Source organism: Gossypium hirsutum, chromosome A05, assembly GCF_007990345.1.
Source record: "Gossypium hirsutum isolate 1008001.06 chromosome A05, Gossypium_hirsutum_v2.1, whole genome shotgun sequence".
Taxonomy (NCBI): Eukaryota; Viridiplantae; Streptophyta; class Magnoliopsida; order Malvales; family Malvaceae; genus Gossypium; species Gossypium hirsutum.
The window spans coordinates 44,496,604-44,517,901 of NC_053428.1; the positions used below are offsets into that span (position 1 = coordinate 44,496,604).

Genomic DNA, 21,298 nt, shown 5'->3' on the forward strand with positions numbered 1-21,298 from the left:
GTTCAAACTAATTAATCATAATAACACATGAAATATGTACGATATTAAAATGAAAAAATTAAATTAAGTTGTTAGTAAAACAAAATTTAAACAAAAAATACATCAGATTAACAATATTAATATACTACAATTATTTATCATGATGTTATCATCACTTGTGAATTAGTGTTGAGTTGACTTGTGAAATAAACTCAATTGGTGATATTATCTATATACATAAATTTAGTGAAAGAAAATATTTTATATTAAAAGTTAATCTTTTAAAGTTAATTCAAGAAATATTATCATTGGTACAGTGGTAAAGAATTTATTTATAAATCCATTAAACATGGGTTTAATCCTACTAAAGTAATAGGAATAATCATTTAATAAAAGATAAAAAAAACTATATAGAGATATGAAAAGATAAAAAAAAAGTCACTAAAAGTAATGTAATAATCATTTAATAAAAGGATATATTAATCATTTTCTAATAAAGTTGGTATCCAATTAACTCGTTGAAGATGATATTAAAAGGCATAAAGCATTCTACTTTATGCAATATATGCAATATATGAAATTAAACTCCACCCTACATTTTTGGTTACCTCAAAATGGAATATGACACTGGGGGGATGGATTGGAATCCATCCTCTTTGCAAGTGATGAAATTGAAAAGTACTTCCCAAGCAAAGGTTCATGCAACTATCCGTTCCTGGTAATTCTTTTAAGAAATTATAGTCATTAATTATAATGATAAAATTTAAATCAAAATAAAATCAAGCATGAAATTTTATATATCTTATCCTATCCTATCTTGTACTTGTTTCTAGATAATTGTTGTTATCATTCCAATGGCATAAACCTTGATAAAATGGCCCAAACTTTCAAGATTTCCTATACTATTATTTCTTATCGCTTCTGACAATTAAGTAATATCTATGAAATTCGATATTAAATATTATAATTTTATAATATTAACTCATTCAAAGACTCCAATTTGAATTTAAACTAAAACATCACTTAATTTTTGAATCAACTTTTATTAAGTATATTTGTTTTAATTTACCTTTTTTAAAAAAGCGTAAGATAATTGTCATGATGGATTGTAACAATTGAGTTCAAAAATCATTTAAAACTAGAAAAATATATTTAAAAATATTTCTAATTTTACCATAATATATAATTTAAACCAACAAACAATTCGATTAAAAAAAGTCTTAACTATTGTAATTTGATATTATCTTTATACACGTCTGGTTGAAATTGTTTGCTATTAAAAAAAATCAAAGATTTTTGCACAATTTGGTGAATCATTACTATTTTAGTGCCTAACTTAGTTGAATCCACTATGTGAATTTCTTTAGATGAGCAATATGTTATGCCTGCCGTCAATGTAAAAATAACAATGATTATAAAATTAAATACTATAAAATACAGTGCATTGGAAATAAATATTTATCTAAAAAAACTCAAAATATTATAAGACCCAAACAATTCAAGAATTTTTTTGCAGCTTTAATCTGGTACAAGATTATAAAATAAGAGGAAGGTTGATAAATAACTCTGAAATGGAGCAACAAAATATGTTATATGAATATGATGATAAACATCGGAATCGGAATCATGATTATGATTTGAATTTTAGGCTAAAATATGTTATAAGCGGAAGACAAAAGCCGGCAGGGACGGATATTCTCCCATGTGTAGTCTACTCTTATATTTTTTTGCTTTAATAATAATGTCTTGTTACGGATTTTATGTTGTAGTTCGTATAGCCGCCCTTAGTTTTCAAACAAAATTAAATTTTAATGTTGGAAGTTGTAAAAAGACAAAAGTAGAAGGGCTTTATTTTATTTTACACATTTTAAAAAGCTATCCTCCAGTTAGAGCGGCCCACGTGCTCCGACACGTGGCCCGGATTTCTAGACGCCGTTCATTGGTGCTGTGCTTACCCCAATAAAAATTTATTTCCCGGCACGTGTGTACACCTGTGTGCGCGCATGTTTTAGATCCCTTTTTTTTTTTTTTTTGAATTCGCAGTTTCTGTTTTACGCAGTAACATGCGGCGCAGGACGCAGCTGTTTGTTTCCGCCAGGCCGCCGTCAAAGTCATGCACCATAACATACAATACTTTTAAAATCATTATCTTTACCATTAATATCTTAAAAAAGAGTTAGGATGATAATCAATACATCCTGAGCGTTAATTGTTGATAATTGATATTTAGATTAAATCAAAATAAATTTTAAAAGAATCCACGTGTGATATTGAAATCTCATATAACTCAAGTCATCAACTCTTTACAATTACGTCAAAGTCATATTTATAATATATAAACAATGTGAGATTCATTTATAAATGGTAAATTATTAAAATAATTACTTTATTTACTTTAGGTTACATTTTAATCATTTTATGTTTGAAATATTACTTTTAGTCACTTATGTTATCGTGTTATTACATTTTACTTACTGAACTGTTAATTTTCTTTAATGGTGTAACGGTAAGCAGAAATGAATGTTATATCATCATTTTCAAATGAAAATTTTATGTTAAATTCTATAATTGGTCCATTATATTTCTTCATTTTGAGCAAGTTAAATTTTTTAATGTTCTTTTAACTTTCTTTCTTCATTTTTCATTCTCTTCTGCTTTACTAGAAAAAATTAAATTGTTCAAAAAAAAAGTATAAGGATTAGTTTTAACAAATGGAAACATAGAAAAACTACGTTAAAAGAAATGGAGAAGGGAGGAAAACAGAGAGAGAAGTAGAAGAGAATAGGAAATAAAGAAAAAAAAAGGAAAGTTAAAAAAATATAAAAGAACAAAATTAAATTGTTCAAAATGAAAAAAATATAGGGACCAATTGTATAAATTAACCTAAAATTTTTATTTGAATTGATAATTTAACGTGCCACATCAACTTACCGTTACACCGTTAATGGCAATTAATGGCTCAGTGACTAAAATATTAAAACGATAACATAAGTGACTAAAACATAACATTTTAAAAATAAGTAACTAAAATATAACCTAAAGTAAACAAAAATAACTATTTTAATAATTTATGAAACTTAAACTTATGAATGCTGGTCCTGCCCCAAGTTTTTATTAAAGATGTGTAAGCATAATCAAATAATTTCTTGTAAATCTCAAGCTTAAAATTTGAAAATTTGTGACTCATGAGAAGACTCGAAAATAATAAATTTAAAAAATAAAGAAGAAAAGAATCAAACAATTCTAAAAAAAATTGCTTCACACAAAGTAAAAACAAAACTTTTAACTTTATTCAGATCAATCTAATTTGAGTGGTCAACATTTATCTTTTAACAATTTAATTTACAATCAAACTCTATTTAGTAAACAAGAATTTAAAAGCTTTTAAAACTAATGGTAAGTTTGATAAACTATTGAAAATTTTCATTATGAAAATTTGTTTGATAATGATTTTAATTTTTTACTTAATACAAAAAGGTGTTGTATAAAATAAAGAGGTAGATAACTACTTATCACTTATGTTTCGTCTGCCAATGGTATTACTTATTCACCATGTTTTAGTATATGAGTTAGCAATAAACTAATTTCAATTAGCAACTTTTAATTACTCACGTGACTTGTTTGGGAAAAGATAAGGATTTTTTTTTTGCTTATTTTGAAGAGGTGTTATTTTTTAAAATTAGTTTTTACTCATCTTTCTAACCTCAAGTTTAAATTTGTACTAATTAGTATTTATTTTATATCTATCTATTATAATAAGTACGTAATAAATAAGCTTTTTTTTATCGATTAACTCTAAACTTAGGTGGCATCAGAACTGTTGCTTGTATGGTATGGCATGGGTTTGAGTGCACTCAAATGCAAACTCAATTAACCAAATTACCATATTTAACTTTTATCGAAAACTATAAAAAAGAAATATGTCCAAAAACTATGTAGACAAGATTCTTGAGAAATTTGGCAATGATGATTTTGGTGTAGCCAGAAATCCTATAGATATAAGTCAACATCTGTCCAAAAAAAAGGTAAAAGTGTTGACCAAGTAGAATATGCAAGAGTCATAAGCAGTCTAATGTTCCTTATGAGTTGCACTAGACCTGATATTGTTTTCATTGTAAGCAGATTAAGCAGATTCACAAGCAATCCAGAGAGAATCACTAGAAAACGATTGTGAGAGTACTGAGATATCTTAGATATACTCGAAACTACGGATTACATTATTCCTTAAATCTTGTTATGTTAGAAGGATTCTCCAATTCTAGTTGGATATCTGATATTCAAGATAACAAAGGCACAAGTGGTTATATTTTCACATTGGGAGGAGGAGCTGTGTCATGGAAATCTTCAAGGTAAACGATTATAATCAGATCCACAACGGAATCTAAGTTTGTAGCTTTAGACAAATTTGGAGAAGAGGCGGAATGGCTACGAAACTTTTTAGAGGATATTCCTAAATGGTCAAAGCCTATGCCCACAATATGCATATATAATGATAATCAAGCAACAATGGGAAGAGCACAAAACGTAATGTATAATGGTAAGTCGAGACACATGAGTCGTCGACACAATACTGCTAGACAATTGATCTCAACTGGAGTTATATCTATTGATTTTGTAAGATCAAAAGATAACACTGCGAATTCACTAACCAAAGAGTTAAATTGAGATCAAGTTGATAAAATATCGAAAGGAATAAGACTAAAACCATAAATATTGATGTTACTGAGATATTAATACTACATACAATATTTTACTATTTATAATAGTAAACTTTTTTAAAAAATCTAATAATTCCAACTCAGCCCTTAATAAACATAAATTCCATGGGTAGGACAGTAATTTGAATCGCTGCCGAACTAAAGTAATCAGTTTTTCTTTAATCATACAAAATAGTCAGTTTTGTCACAATTACAAAACTGATTATAATATTTGATGGACGGGGGGATTAGTATGAAAATCACCAAAAAAGGAAAAAGAAATATTATCTTGTTAGAAACTCGAAACATATATTTTTTTAAAAGGACAAATTACTTAGATGGTCACGCAAAACCAAAAACTTCCATTTTGGTCATTATCGTTATTATAATCTTTCAGTTTAGTCACTTGACCGTCAAGTCGTTAACGGCATCTGGTGTAGCACGCCACCTGATTTCCAGGAGTGTTCTTTTTCACGTCAATAGTACAGGTAAACTTAAAAGAAATATGGCAAGTCCCTTTTATTTTACTTTATTTACCTTGTGATGAAACAGAATTGTTTTCTCATCAACAACAGCAATGGATTCACCTACTAAAATCCCAATATGTTGTTGTGGATATCCAGCTTCCTTACGGACGTCTCCAAACATAACTCACATGTGGGTATTTTGTATGTTTGTGTTGGTGTTATGCTTTTGGGTAATGAAATGAAGGGGAAAATCTGGGAAATTTTGTGGGAATATTAAAGTTATGAACTTTTTTGGGTGATTTTTGTGGGAAATATTTGGGAATTTTTCAGAGAATGGTAAATATTGGGACTTTTGGGTAATGAAATGCAGGCAAAAAAACTGAAAATTTTGCAGGTTGTAAAAATTGAAAATTTAATGGCAATGGAATTATAGTGTTGTGTATGTTGTTTCTTCTTATCTAATTTGCAAAGTTTCCAATTGTTATGCGAGTTGATATGTTAAAGTAGAAAGTGTTGTTCATCATTTAACTTAATGTGCTATGCCAGATAACGCACAGTCGGATGAGTAAAGTGAAAAATCACATAAACGACGGATACTAGAAAAAATGGGATGACCATTTGGATAGTTTATCATAATGGTAAAAAATGTGGGGATAAAAGCGGCTACTTTAAATAAAAAAAAAAAAAGGAGTCGGTGTTGAAAACTAGATATAGAAAAGAAGTTGTTAATATCTTTGGTTTAATATAATGGGGTGGGATTTAGAAAGAATGGAAATGTGATTAACATGGATTGACCTGGGGTGGTCGTAGAAGCCAGCTCAGCTTGGCCGTCATACAAAACACGGCTGTTTGACAATGTCCAAATTCCATTATAGGAAAAAATGTCGGGACGTTTTGATTTTCACAATTCATTGTTCGGTTTTGGATTTGCCGAAAGTACCTTTCTCTCTTTCTTTTTCATTAATCAAATATAAACAGCGCATAATTACGACCAAAGCTGGATTTCATGAAATTATCAGTTTTGAATCAAACAACCACCCTATTCTTTTTGCCTTTCTTAAGCTGTTGGGATGTTTATATATATACTACGGATGTTTTTATATTAAATGTTAAATTATATTTTTTTAATAAATTAATTCTTATACGTTAGATCAAAGAGTAAATTAGTCATATATTAAAATTTTTATTTATTTTTACTACTAAAAATTGATCTCTGTATGTCAATATGAGACATTTGTAGCACATCACATGTCACTATTTAGTTATACTATTAGTAAACATGTTCATGGGTCAGGTTACCTCCCAAAATTTGAGAGGGTTTGGGAAAAAAACTTGAGCCTGAATCAACCCATTTTAAATTTATAATACTTTATATTATGTTATTTTTATATATTATGTAATTTAGGACAAGTTAAAAAAAATAAAATTATATTAAATATATAATACTATTCTAATGTAAACATTAAAATAATATTAAGATGACTATATAAAAAATTCAATAAATAAAAAATGAATAAAATTATTAAATATTAAAATAAAAATATATATATTTTTTAAAAATAATATGGGCGGGGGTTAGTCTTTATAAATATGGACAGGTTTGGACAAAATTTTTAGCCTGGATTTCGGGTCGGGTTCGGGCAAGTATAAAGTAAGTTAGTATCCTGCTTAGACTCAACTTGACCCATGAGTACCTCTAGCTATTATCCATACAAATTTTTAACAATAGAAATGAATGAAATTCTTTTTAACAAAAAAGGATCGATTTGTTCTTTAATTTAATGTGTAGAAACTAATTTATCAATTTTCTTAATAGAAGAGATAAAATGCAATTTGACACCTAATTTATCTATTTACTTATTTTTACCCTATGTATGACTTTTATCTAAATTAATCTTAATTAAGTTTGGATAATGTTTTGTAATAATTGATTTTGAATTTAATTATTAGATTGTGTAATATGTATACTTGTAATTGTGATTATAATTATATTTAAAATAAAAAAACTACAAATTATGAAACCTGCCATTTAAAAAAAAAGAAATTATTAAGAAAATTCAATTTGTTTCCTTTTATGAAAAGAAAAAAAAGAAAGAACTACAACTAATAATGGAAACAAATTAAATAAATTTAGAAAAATTGAGTGATAATTATGATTAGGATGGATAATGTTAATTTTATAGTTTGAGAAGTGAATTGGATAATTACTTAATCAGTTTTATCCTTAATATTATCCCACAAAATGGATTCTACCCAATTCACTTTTTTTAAAAAAAAATATTCTCTAAATTTTAAAAAGAAAAAAAATAAAAAGAAATATATTCTGTAAATGTATATCTGTATAAATTTTATCACGTTGTGTACGACTTTAGGAGTTAAGTGTTGTATATTTGTACTTATTGACACGTAAAAGAAATCGTAACAAACATCGGGGTAAAGGAGTATTCAAACTAAAACAAAAGAGAGGGACTGTTATCCCCTTTATATATTCTGTTCATATTCATGTATATCACTCTAATAAGGCACGTGTCTCAACCGGCTTTCACCGGTTAACAGTTGCTTCCCCTCCTTCGTTGACCACCGCCCCGCCCCACCACAACTCATATAGGGTTAGCCTTTGAACACTAGAACTATTTTATTTTATTTTATTTTATTTTTAATTAAAATAATTATTAAAAACTACGGTTTATATATAATTAAAATATTATCCATGATCTGGAGCTGTTTCTTCCAGGACTGATATTAACCATTACCAACACCTTACATTAAATGCCTCCTTTTATAATATTCCGAATACCATTTATAAGAAAAGTTTAAATTTTATTTAATAAAACAAAATCCAGATGTTTTTATATATAAATTTTCATGGGGGAGTTAAAATAGAGAGGGGGAAGGGAGAGAGAGAGAGAGAGAGAGAGAGAGAGAGGTGAGCTTTTAAAGATATTTGGTGGCAAAGCCCCCTGGCTGTGATTTGCAGAGAGAATCAAAAGGACAAAAAGGCGGCGCAGGCTATGTAGAAAAAAACCCAATGAACTCCTCACCCTAAGAAACAACAACAATACTTTAAAGCAGAGATTTGGATAGCGCTAGAGCTAGAGACTGTGTGTTCATTTTTACCCAAAAAGAACACAAAATCCATACCCAATTTTTTGCTTCTTCTCATTTCTTCCTTCTTATCCATTCAGTAAGTCTTTCCACAACCTTATTATTATTAGTATTCCTTCTGTCACTTATTTCCTTTTTTTTGTTTTTTGTTTTTGTTTTTGTTCATGTATATGTTTATGTTTTTAAGCACTGTGTTTTTCTCTAATGAAGATTACTGAAACTATCAATAGATCCAATTCGTCTTTTTTTTTTTGGTATTCTCTTCGTTTGGATCTAGCAGTCCAATTTTTTTCTCGGTTAGTGCTTATGTTATTTGAAATTCTGAGATCTGGTACCTCTTTTTCTTCAGATTGTTTGATCATAAATTTTTTTTCTTACTTTCTTTCCTCTTCCTTTTTTTACTGAATTTTAAGGTTTATTTTTTTTACATAATACAGACCAGAGAAAACGAAAAGAAAAAAAAAACCTGCCTCTGAAATTTCGTTTTTCTTTTAATTGACTTGGATCGCCTTTATTTAATTCAATTTTCTGTTTGTTTTTTTTTCTTTAATGTTCAAAATTGAAACTGTTGTTTATTTTTTGGTTCTTGAATAGGTTGAATTGCTAATCTTTGCAGCGCATAAATATATATTTTCCCGGCTGGGCGAAAAAAAAAAAAACTTTCTGTTTCTACAGTGATTTGAAATTTCTTCCCATTGTTGCGATTTTGGGAGTTATTCCCTTTTGGAAATTGGGAGGGGAGCGAAAGTGTGATGGTGGAGAATCGATCCTGCAAGTCGTGTTTGGTGTTGGCAAGCTCCTCTCAACAAGAAACCGACTGGCCTTACATGTTCAATGGGAAGCGTCCGCTGCCTCTCGAAATCTCCGGATCCGATGCTTGTCATCAGGAAACCAAGTTGCCTAAGCTCTTCTCCAACGATACTAGTCGATATGAATCTTCTTCGGATTTGGATGTGTTAATCCAACCGATTGGGAGGGACAACTCCATCAATTGTCTGATTAGATGCTCGAGATCCTATTATGGTTCCATTGCCTCGTTGAATCGGAGTTTCCGATCCGTAATCAGGAGCGGAGAGATCTACAAGTCAAGGAGGCAGAAGGGTGTTACTGAACATTGGGTTTACTTCTCTTGTGACCTCCTTCAATGGGAGGCATTTGATCCAATCCAATGCAAGTGGATGCATTTGCCACCGATGCCTCCCAATGGTTGTTTCATTTTTGGGGACAAGGAATCCTTGGCCGTGGGAACTGAGTTGCTTGTATTTGGGAAGGAACTGAATTCCCAAGTGATATATAGATATAGTATTTTGACAAACTCTTGGACTTTCGGGACTAGTATGAATTCTCCTAGGTGCTTGTTCGGGTCAGCTAGTCTTGGAGAGATTGCGATTTTAGCTGGTGGTTGTGATTCTCAGGGTAACATCCTGAGCACTGCAGAAATGTACAATTCCGAGACTCAGAAGTGGGAGACTCTCCCAAGCATGAATACCCCAAGGAAGATGTGCAGTGGGGTATTTATGGATAAGAAATTCTATGTAATTGGGGGAACTGGTGGAGCGGGAAATGATGCAAGGGTTCTCACTTGTGGGGAGGAGTATGATTTAGAGTTAAAAAAGTGGACTAAAATTCCGAACATGTCTGTGGCAGCTGGTGAGGCTGAGAAGCCTGTGGCACCTGGGGCACCCCCACTGGTTGCAGTAGTAAACAATGAACTGTATGCTGCTGACCATGCCGACATGGAGGTAAAGAAGTATGATAAGGAGAAAAAATCATGGTTGACTATCGGAAGATTGCCCGAAAGAGCTGTTTCCATGAACGGTTGGGGTCTTGCATTCAGAGCATGCGGTGATCGTCTTATAGTGATCGGAGGTCAAACCGCCTCAGGCAGAAGCTTTATAGAGCTGAATTCGTGGGTTCCAAGCGAAGGGCCTCCACAATGGAACTTGCTAGCCAGAAAGCGGTCGGGTAACTTTGTGTATAATTGCGCGGTGATGGGTTGCTAAGAGATGGATGTTGCTGGCATCATGTGCAGTGGAATGGTGCCCCACTCTGCCGCTGGGGTTCAACGACTCTTGCTAATGGTAATTTCCTCTAGTTCCATTTTTATATCCTTCCCCATTTGGATAGGGAGATGATAGAGGGGGGAAGAGTTTCAAATTTACTCAAAGATTCAAAAGAATATTTTACTGCTAGGATTGTCTTATTTCATTTTACAAACATGACTCAAAGTGTCTTCCATTCCATTTGTTGCGAGAAATCGCAGCATGTAACACACACAAGAATAGGTTTTAATAATTTGAAGTAGCAAACACAGTGGTAGGTTGGCATTAGAGTAAGTTAAAGCTTTTCCTAAGAAACAGACAAGTAGTTGTATCTTTAATTTTGTTGGGAATTGTGTTTAAGTGGAGGAAATAAGTTGTTGTTATCTTGGATGTTGGCTGATGTACTCTGATCACATTGATCAATTGTAATGGATGGGCTTACATAAATTATATATGTTCATGTTCACTTTTTGGAATCCTTTGTTGTTTTTAGCATCTTTGGTTCGGCTGACGATGGTGTTTGTTTCTTCTCTATTTGCAATAGTCAGCCAATTTTCAATTCTCTAGCCAAGCCGGGTCAGATACCTAAAAGAGTGGGCAAAGGTCTCCCACCCCAACTTTTATCGAGCTCTTTGCAACTCAATCCTAGAGATGTTGGTTATTCATTTTCGATTGTGTTAGTTTCACAAGCAGCATTCGAGCTGTAAGCATAGACATATACAAAAAAGGAATACATAAGAAACAGTGTTTGCTCTTGAGTAAGTCTCGTACATACATGAATGGATTAATGGTATTTCACAACAGAAACTAAAAAAACAAAAAGAAGGTATTTCACAAGAAAATTCCTACAAAAAGAAAGAACAAATTATATGGAAAAGATAACACTTGGATATCAGAGCCAAGTTTCAATCCTGGGACCTGTGGGTTATGGGCCCACCACGCTTCCGCTGCGCCACTTTGATTTGTTGATTAGGTTTTATACATTATAATATATATTTGTACAAAAAGAGTTAGGATTAATTGCATCAGAGACCCCATTAATCAAACTTCAAATTGATCCTAAACTTCAAGATGTTTCAATTAAATCCATTTTCGTTTCAATCACCTCCTATCAATCTAATCATCAACTTTAATATTAAATGGCATATTGGATCTAAGTATTTAAAATATTTATTAATCCATGTTGAAAAGAAATTCATGGTAGATTCAAAAAAGATACTCTTTTGTAGGATTCAACTGAAATATTTTTTGAAGTTTAGTTACTAATTCTAACTCATAGTTTGCGGACATCTTTCTGTAATTAACCTAAAATTTATTAAACATCTGTTTTTTTTTCTTTCAACTTTCAAACTGTGATAATAATTTATGAGGGTTAAAATGTGCTCATGGTTTATAATTTTAAATTATCATCTAAAATTAAAACATTTTAATTGAGTTTTTGAAGTACTAAACATTATATTAATCAAGTTATTTTACCATCTTAATGTCAATCGAAATGTCCAATGCTAATTCAAATTTGACATTTCACACATTTAGAATACGTGAATCAACTTTTAATCATATATACCAACTAAATGGACTGCTCAAATTTGATGTGTTAAAAAAATAGTTTTGTTAAATTTTGAAAAGACTATTTTTTTAAGAATTCCGTATCCAAGTTGTCTATGCAATAAAAATAAATGTATTTGATTCATGCATCTTAAATATGCTTTATGTCAAAACTAAGATAATGTTTAACTCCCAACCTAACAGAAGAATTTAATTAATACAATATTAATTCTTTATGGACTCACTTAAATTTTAAAAACTAATTTAAAATATAAACCATAATATGAGGGTATACGATGTGTAATAACCATATTTTAATTGAAAGTTTAGATTAAATTTGAATTTGATGCATTTTATTATTATTATTTGATAATGTTTTATTATTTAATTTAATTAGTATTGACATATATGCACGGTAGCATGGCTTCAATTTGGATACCAATGAGTTCATCTGTTGTTTTGGGTGGCCTGGTTTCAACTTGGGGTATATGCATGCTTATATGCTTCAATATAACATATGAATACGTGAATGTTACGGGCCGTGGATCAAAGTTCGTGACTGTTGCACACGAAACATTTCATAGAGGACAACTTATGAAATGGTTTCAGATTCTTAGGTGTTTTTTGTGTTCTTATGAATTGATTTCTAGTAAACAATCTTAAAATAGTTTTTTTCTCAAAAAGTTTTCGGGAAAAAATATTTTTTAGTGGGTAAATGTTTTTCAAACAATCTTACATTTTACATATTGAGTCTTGGCACTCTTTTAGAATATTAAAAAAATATTTTCTACATAAAAGTGATTGAAAAAGTGAAAAAAATAGAAAAAACTAAAAAATAAAGAAAAAATTTAAAAATATTTTTTTGGGTTGATTTTTGTGCCGAAACTTTCCAAATCAGATTTACATTCTTTGAGGAAGCTCCAGTTTAAATTCCGTGATTTTTGCAAATCAAGAACACCTTGAACGGAGTTTGTCAAGTTGCTTCGCAATTTTTCGGGTTTTCGAGTTTAAAGGATTTTCATTGACTCTCGGGCTTACGTTTTTATTTGTTTTTTTTACTTTTTATTTTTACTTTACGCATTCTAACACTTTATTGTTTCTTATGTTAGTAGGTTAAAATACGCTGTACATTCCTTCCTTCGTACAACGCAATTCTTTGGTGTCTAACCAATTTTGGACTCCTAGTGCCACTAGGTTTGCTTTGCTAGTTTGATTCTAAGACATTTAGATTAGTTGGTATAAACACTTTTAAAAGACTCACAAGATTAATTCTTACCTCATTGACAATTTAATTTTTATTTTTGAGTGCATAACAGTGAAGTTTGCTTAAATTTCCTTTTCCTGAGTGTTGTATTCTTTTCAAGCTTTCATAATGATTCGCAATACTATGATTGGAAAATTGCAAAGGGATCAAGAGGTTCAATATGCTCAAGATCAACAACGAGACACTATTCTAGACACAATTAGGAAAAATTTAGAAGGTCTAAGTACTCAACTTGAGTGTCTAGGGAGATAAGGTTAACCAGCCTCGTCTTCTTGCAAATAATGTTAGACGTGCACCTTACACGAATGATGAGATTTTCTTCAATAATGATAATTAATAGCCTTCTTTGGCTAAACCAAAGTTCTCAATTCCACAATTTCGTGGAAAGAATGGTCTTGGAGCATATTGTGAGTGAGAATAAAAAATTGGACTTCTGTTCCGTTACATAAATGCCCAGAAGAGAAAAAAGTCTCATTGGTGACCATTGAATTTTTAGATTATGCATTGAGTTGGTAGATTCAACTTGGAATTAATCGTCAAAGAAACTACAAAAGGGAAATTGAAACATGGGTCAAGTTGAAGCAAGTGATGTGAAAGCATTTCATTCATTCTCATTATTACAAAGAGGTCAAAACGAAACGTTGATGCCATGTTCAAGTTAACCAGTCAATTGATGAGTACTTCAAGAAGAGATGGCCAAATGAAAAAAGGAGTATAACTAATCTCTCACATGTTTTGAAATGTTATTGATGTAGTTCAAAAGATCATGAGGGTTTTCGATGTCCAATTAAATATCCAAACAGAGAGAATATGATTGAGCTATCACTTTTTGTGAAATGTTATTGGTATAGTTCAAAAGATCATAAGAGTTTCCAATGTCTAATTAAATATCCAACTCGAGAAGAAAGTAAGTATGACTTTGTACCTTTTGTTAACTTTTCCTCTAGTGGAAAAGAGACTTGCGATGGCAAACTTTGTGAGCTGGAAAAAGATAATAGTGAGAATTTTTTTCTTTGAATCTATGGAGTTAGATGAGATAAAAATATCATGTTATCCTATTGGGATGTATTGTACTAAATTGAATATTCATAATACTTGTGAGGGGGATATAGGAAGTGAGGAAGAATCATGTGAAAAGATTGAGAGAAAAAAGACCTTGAGTGATAAAAGTCTACTTGCTGGTCCAAATTTGGTGAGTGAAAATCCATATGAGGTAACATTGGAGAGTTCTCAAATAGAAAAACAAAATGAAAAGAATGAAAATACCCAAGAGAAGAATGATTATGTTTTAACTAACTCTAACTCAAATTTTTTTAATGATGTTTCTTTGTTACAAGATTTCAAGGATCCATTGACGGGCTCTCAATTATATTACTCTACCATCGATAGACGATTTTACTTGTGGGAAAGAGCTAAGTTGAACATTGATAATTCTCCACAAGTTCTAAAAGGTAAGAAAAGTAAGGATACATTGGAAATTGAAATATGTAGGCATACCTTGAATGTTTTTTTTTATAAGTATGCTACTAATTTTATTTTTCCTTACGACATGCTTTCTAATTGGTCAAAGTTTCAATAAACAATGGTCTGAAAGTTCAATTGATTTTATGGGTTTATCTAGATATGTAAAGGTTAATTTTGTTGCATTCGATAGGTTTATTAAAGAACCTTATGCATTTGATCTTGCAACAAAATTTTCTACTTTAGACTTTAAATATGAATTTTTACATAATAATTTTAAACTTTTGGATTTTGATTATTATGTGAAATTATTAACTAGTCTTTAGAAATTCTTATGGATGGTGATGCATATTCAAATAAAATTACAGATTATTTTTTACTTGAACATTCATGTGCCTAATATTTCTTTGTTTAGTGTTGATGATTTGTTTCTAAAGGAGAGGTATTTGATCCATACTGATTTGGGGGATCAAAATCATATGTTTGATCCTGGAGATAGTTTTGGTGCACAAGAAACCTTGGGCAAGTATTTGTTTGCTTTTGTTGTTATTAATTCTAATCCCTTTTCTTTTTCTACATTTAAAGATTTGAGGATGAATCTTCTTGAGGAATGGGGGAATGAGATGAGTCTTAAGGCCCAATTTCAAGTCTATAGATGTGATGGGCTTACACTACCTTAGGGCCCAATAATAAGGTCAAAGGTCAGGCAAATCAAACCAAGATTCAATCAAAGCTAGTATGTGAGGATGAATCTTTTTGAGAAAACGAGGAATGATACATGTATAGAATGAGTGAAATGTATTAAAGCCAATTCAACTAAGCTGTCAATTTTCAAGCTGAAAAGATTAGTCAACCAACAAATTTTTGGATGGGATCTAGGCATTTCTAGATTAAGATGTCTTCATAGCGTTCGAAGATCTATCTCTTAGCTTCAAAACAAACATTGAATCACTCAATTTTGAGTTCAAAAACGTAAGTTATGATCGTTTTAGTGAAGACTGTGAGAGCAAAAGTTTTGGACTGGATTATTACGAAAATTAAGAGTTTCAGGCTTTTAATTCGAATTTAAATCATATTAGGTTTGGGTTTTAGGCTTAATTTTTATTATATATGAGTCCAATATTGTATTTATCAGCTTTGATTAATTTATTATTTATTATTCTTAATTTTTTATAATTATTAAGTATTGTAAGTTATTTAGGAGTTTTATGTCAACTAGAAAGTTTATTTTAAAACTACTTCTTGTTTAAGTTAATTAGAGCTCTAGTATACTTAAGAGTTTTATTTAGATTTATTTAGCTACCCCTATATAAAGGCCTTTGCATTGTGCACAACTGAATCAATTCATTATTATTCAACAACTTCTCTTTTAAGTTAATAAATTCTCTTTGAGTTTTTATATTCAATAATTTTTCTTGAGTTTTCTTGTTTTTTATCCAAATAATATAAAAAAAATAATTATGAAAAATGTATGGAAAACATATTAATTACAAAAATAGACATTTGCTACAATGTTCTAATGGTGCCGCTTGATATATTGGCGACACCAGACTGAAATGTGATAACCTAAAAATTCAGGTACCTGATCTGTAAATTTCATGTTTTGATTGGCAACTAAAAGAAAAGGCTTTAAGGGTGCCGCCTGACAGTATAGCGGCACCAAACTTTAAATAGGATAAATTACTTCATAAACCCCCATTGTTTATTGTTTTCTTTTATTCTCCTTTAACACCAAAAATAGAGACCTCTTACCAATTGTCCAAAAAAATTTTCTACCAAAAAGTATTTTTTGTAAAAAAACGATTTCAACTGAAAATAAATTTCATTTATTATTCGAAAAATAATTTTTTATTAAAATTATATTAGATATAAAAGGTAACAGTATTTGTAGTAGTTTTCTTTCACTCATATTATATTTGAAAACTATAAATTTAACTAATAATTATAATTTATACATAATAAGATAAATTGATAATAAAATTATAATTATTTTTTAAAAAATAAATAAATTATTTTCATACAATATATAACGAGCTTGTACTGTGTATACGATGGGTGAATATATGCATATTTGAATTTCATAATTTCAAATTTTTTTGTTTGACGATTAAAATATTGAAACTAAATATTTTAAATTAATCCAAATTCATTATTTGGAAAATTTAAATTTAGATTTGAATTCAATAAATTCTAAATTTTAATAACGCTTTTTTAATTTAATTATTTAGGAAGATTTTGGACATTATTGTTTGAACCGGATTGGACTGACCAGTCAGACCAGTAATTAGTCAAGGTATCGATCTAGAGAAAGGCATTAGACAAGTTGACTCAGGAACTGGTACAAATCTGTTAATTGAGTGGTTGAACCAAAATTTTTTATTTTTTAATAATTTTATTTTTATGAAAATTTAAAGATTTATTTAATAAAACCAGATAAATTGATCAAACCGAACGAACCAGTTGGACTAACAAACCAGTTATCTAATCAGTTTGATCACGAGTTCGATTATGAAAACTTTAATTTTGAATGAAAAAATGTCTTTTCCACTTTGTTATGAACAATTTAGGATAAGATTGTTTGTTTCTGTATATTCTTTCAAAGATTTTTTTTTTAAAAATTATGAATTGGCCAACTAAATGTAACTTTCTATTTTTATATATATATATATATATATAATTTTTTGGGTTAAAATATTAAAAAGAACTCTCAACTTAAATTAAATGCTTGAAGCTTCATCACTGTTTTAAAATCGGATCGGCTGGTCAAACTGATTGGATCAGAGACTGATCGGGGTACCAGCCTGGAATAAGAGGTTAGATTGGTTGACTCGTAAATCGATTGAACTTGTCAAGCTAGTTGAATCAATGATCGAACCAATGATTGAACCAATTTTATTTATTTTTAATAATTTATTCAATTGAACAAATTGGATCAGTTGAATCGAGAATCGGTGATCTGAAAATTAATTAATTATTGTTTGAATTTTGAAGGAAGTAAGAGTAAATAAAAAATTTCTCATGGTTTCTTAATCAATTTTGGATTTTGAAAATTCCAAGTTATAAAATAGATTTTAAAAATCCAAAATTTAATTCTTATAAAGTTAGACTTGAATTTGCCCAAATTTAAATCCAATATTTTATTCATTATCCAAATAAAAATTTTGAATTTTCAAATACATACAATAATGTAATTTGATTTAGTTTTAGGTGCAGAATTAAGCTATAATTGATTTAATTATAGTAAATGTAGATTTTGTTACTTTTATTGGTTATAGTTAAATCAATTATTAAAATTCATAATTCTAACCTATCAATGTAATTGGATTAATATTTATTTTTGTTTGTTTTTAATATATAATTAAAGGGAGAAATTCATTTTCATTAAAGTGGTTTCAACCGCCAATGAAGTAAAAAACTCTACAAACATGTTTAGGATGGTACCAAGTGTCCTTTTTATTTTTTTTAATTTTTATTTTACTACACCAAAATAAAAATTGACATCATCCTAAACTCATTTGTGGAGCTTTTACTTCACTGGTGATGTACAAGGTAACAATCCATTTTGTAAGACAACGACAACAACAATAATAATCTTTAGGGGGACCAATCAGCTTTATTGGTCGATTCAGTTGGGTTTTTTTGGGAACCGACTTGAAACCCATACATGGCATAGGCACATGGTGGGGCTTTGAAACCTATATATATAATCATATATAATGGGTTATGGGTTTTGAACCTGAGTACTCAAGACTTAGGGCCTCCGTCTTTGTTGACAAGTCTAGGCTTCATTGGCATTTTTTTATAAAGTAAGAATTTGTTTTAATAAAAATATTATATAAAAATTAAAATAACATTATTACCTTTTGGAGGCACTTAGTTCGAGAAATCTCACTTTAGAGGGTAATAAAAGATTCCAAAATGACATTCTCCTTTTGGATTTTGAAGATTACATATTAAGGTTTTCTTGGATTACCAATTACTTCCAACGAAATGGAATCTTAAGGGACAATCCTTCTTTATTGAATTTATTTGGTGTTTGGAACACTGATGGTGAATCACATTTGGATGGTTTAAACACATTGCACCCCCACAATATAACTTAGGGCCAGTTTAGCATTACTTTTGAAAAATGTTGTAAAAAAATACTTTTGAAAGTGTTATTGAGATTTTAGCGTTTAGCATTGCTTTTGAAAAGTGCTTTCAAGAAGATAAAAGGTCTATTTTAAACATGATGTTATAAAGTATAAAAACATGCATTTAAATGATATTAGAATTCATTAATAATTATGGTATATAAAATATATCATCTTAAATTATAATAAAATATAGAAAACAATTTATTATAACTCTTTATTAATATTTTGATACATAAAATATAAATTTTAAAACATTTAAACAATTAGTATGAAAAGCTTGTAAAATATGTTACGTATTAGACATTATAATTACAAACAAAGATAAACATTACAAATTAAAATATGTTACATATTTTAATTAAATTTTAAAAAGGAAAATAATCGCACACTCAATAGAAATATTACAAATAATACATTAGTGTTTGCAATTTAAATTGAATTCATTAAATTACAAGTTAAGACATTCATTGTTAATTCCATTTTATAATCACCTAAATTGTTTGATTCACTACCACCACTATCACCATCACTTTCTCTATCATGCACGTATTTTGGGTTAATAATATTCTTATATGCTCTATCATTATTTTCATATATCATAAAATCTGCATCATTTAAACCTAATTGTTTTCGAATAAAATTGTGTATCGCCATTATAGCAACAAGAATCATCGTTTATTTTTTTACAACTATAACTTGACATATACTTTAAAATGACCCATTTTTTAGCACACCAAATGTTCATTCAATAACACTATGTAATGATTGAATATTTCTTCTTACTAGATATAAGTCTACCCTTACGAAAATTAAGTAAATGATATCATTCTCCTTTATATAATCCGAGAAAACCTTTCATTTTAGGATATCCAAAACCAACAAGATAACATTTCCCTTCATGTCATAACATAATAAACAAACAATTAAAGAGCTTATACTTTATTATTTAAAAGAAAAAATAGATCAAATAATTTACCATTTGGTGGGTGTGGAAAGTTTAATCTTGGATTTCGAATTATATCAAGAAATATTCTAGTGTCATATGTTGGTCCTTCCCATCCAGCTACGACAAATGTGAAGAACATATTAAAATCACATACTGCCATAACATTCTGAGTTAAGACATTTTTTGTTCCTATGTAGGGAATTTGTTCGTTTGGTGGAAGAATAACTCCAACATATGTACTATCAATTGCAGTAATGCAATCTTAAATAAACAATCATATTAGTATACATGCATACTTTAAGTAAACTAATACATTAAAACATAGTATTATAACTTTAAACTTTTACCTTAAAATGTAGCATATCTGTAGAATCATTACATATTTGTTCCAACATTGAGTTAAAAGTATAATCATCTGGTGCAATTATATCAATGGTCATCTTTGAAATTTTGAAATCTCTAGACGTTTGAAATCTCAAGCACAATAACAAAGTATAGACTTATTGTCCCTTTAGGCCTTTGAAATTTCTCTCAATATTGAGTAACTGTTACACCAAGGCCCAAGATGTGCAAAAAGATACCCAACATTTCATGAGAAGAAATGTTTCTTGAACTTTTCATATCGTACTAGGTTTTCAAAACACTCAACAAACTTGTGAATACAATTCTTGACATTCTAAAATTAATCATACAATGTTATTCATGACCATTAAAGATCTTTGGAATCCATGCCTCTTTAGATTGATTTGATTTTGTTCATGTTTGCTTTAATATATATTTCTCATAATATAATTGCACAGAAGAAGATGCAACACAGAATAACCTATTAAAACTTTTATATGTTGTAAAATCTTATTCATTTTCCTTTCATCATCACTTCTATCACTAATGAAATTGTTGACCACACTGGTACCTGATATTTGTGACAGTTTTAAATATTTATAATGAATCGTCCTTGAAACTAACTATTATCACGATTAAGGCAAGTGCACCTATCGAACAGTAGTATAGCTTTAGCAAGACCGGATTGTCGAACCCAAAGGAACTAAAAGTACTAGTAATGACTACCTTTTTATTATCAAGCCTAAGAATAACAGGGTTTGTTTTAACTAACTAATTAACTAAACTAAGAATTCACAGAAAATATAATTGGGGAATTACTTTTGGAAAACTTGATTGATTGAGACAATACCTAAGGAAAAATCTACCTAGACTTCACTTGTTATTTGACTCTGAATTGGACGATTTATTCATTTGACTTGATCCGTAGAAATTCCTAAGTTATATTATTATCTCTCTCGAGACTAACAACGTCTAAACCTAGGTTGAATAATTAAAATCTCTTTCTAATTAACTCCCTAGGGTTGTATTAACTCGATCTATGGATCTCCTTATTAGGTTTCACCCTAATCCGGCAAAATCTTGTCACCCTATCTCTAGGCGCGCAACCAACTCCGCTTAATTATGACAAAATTACTCTTAGACAAGGTCTATTCCTCCTCTGAATAAGAGCGTAACTTGAATCAATATCCTGGAATATCAAAACAAGAATTAAGAATACATAATTAAGAACAAGTCAAATATTTATCATACAATTCAGATAATAATAACAAGATCCGTCTTAGGTTTCATTCCCCTTAGGTATTTAGGGGT

The 21,298-nt window shown here is 29.7% G+C and overlaps 1 protein-coding gene across 2 annotated transcripts; it reads left to right on the forward strand.

Moving 5' to 3' along the window:
• Positions 1–7,919: 7,919 nt before the first annotated feature.
• Positions 7,920–10,766, forward strand: LOC107957349 (F-box/kelch-repeat protein SKIP11). 2 transcript variants are annotated; one of them, XM_016892856.2, is made up of 2 exons: positions 7,920–8,327; positions 8,843–10,766. In XM_016892856.2, exon 2 carries the CDS (start codon positions 9,001–9,003, stop codon positions 10,249–10,251), a length of 1,251 nt encoding a protein of 416 aa, XP_016748345.1. In that variant the 5' UTR covers positions 7,920–8,327; positions 8,843–9,000; the 3' UTR covers positions 10,252–10,766. The 2 variants fall into 2 exon arrangements, with proteins under 2 accessions (XP_016748345.1, XP_016748346.1); XM_016892857.2 differs by having other exon boundaries at positions 8,865–10,766.
• The last annotated feature ends 10,532 nt before the right edge of the window (positions 10,767–21,298 follow it).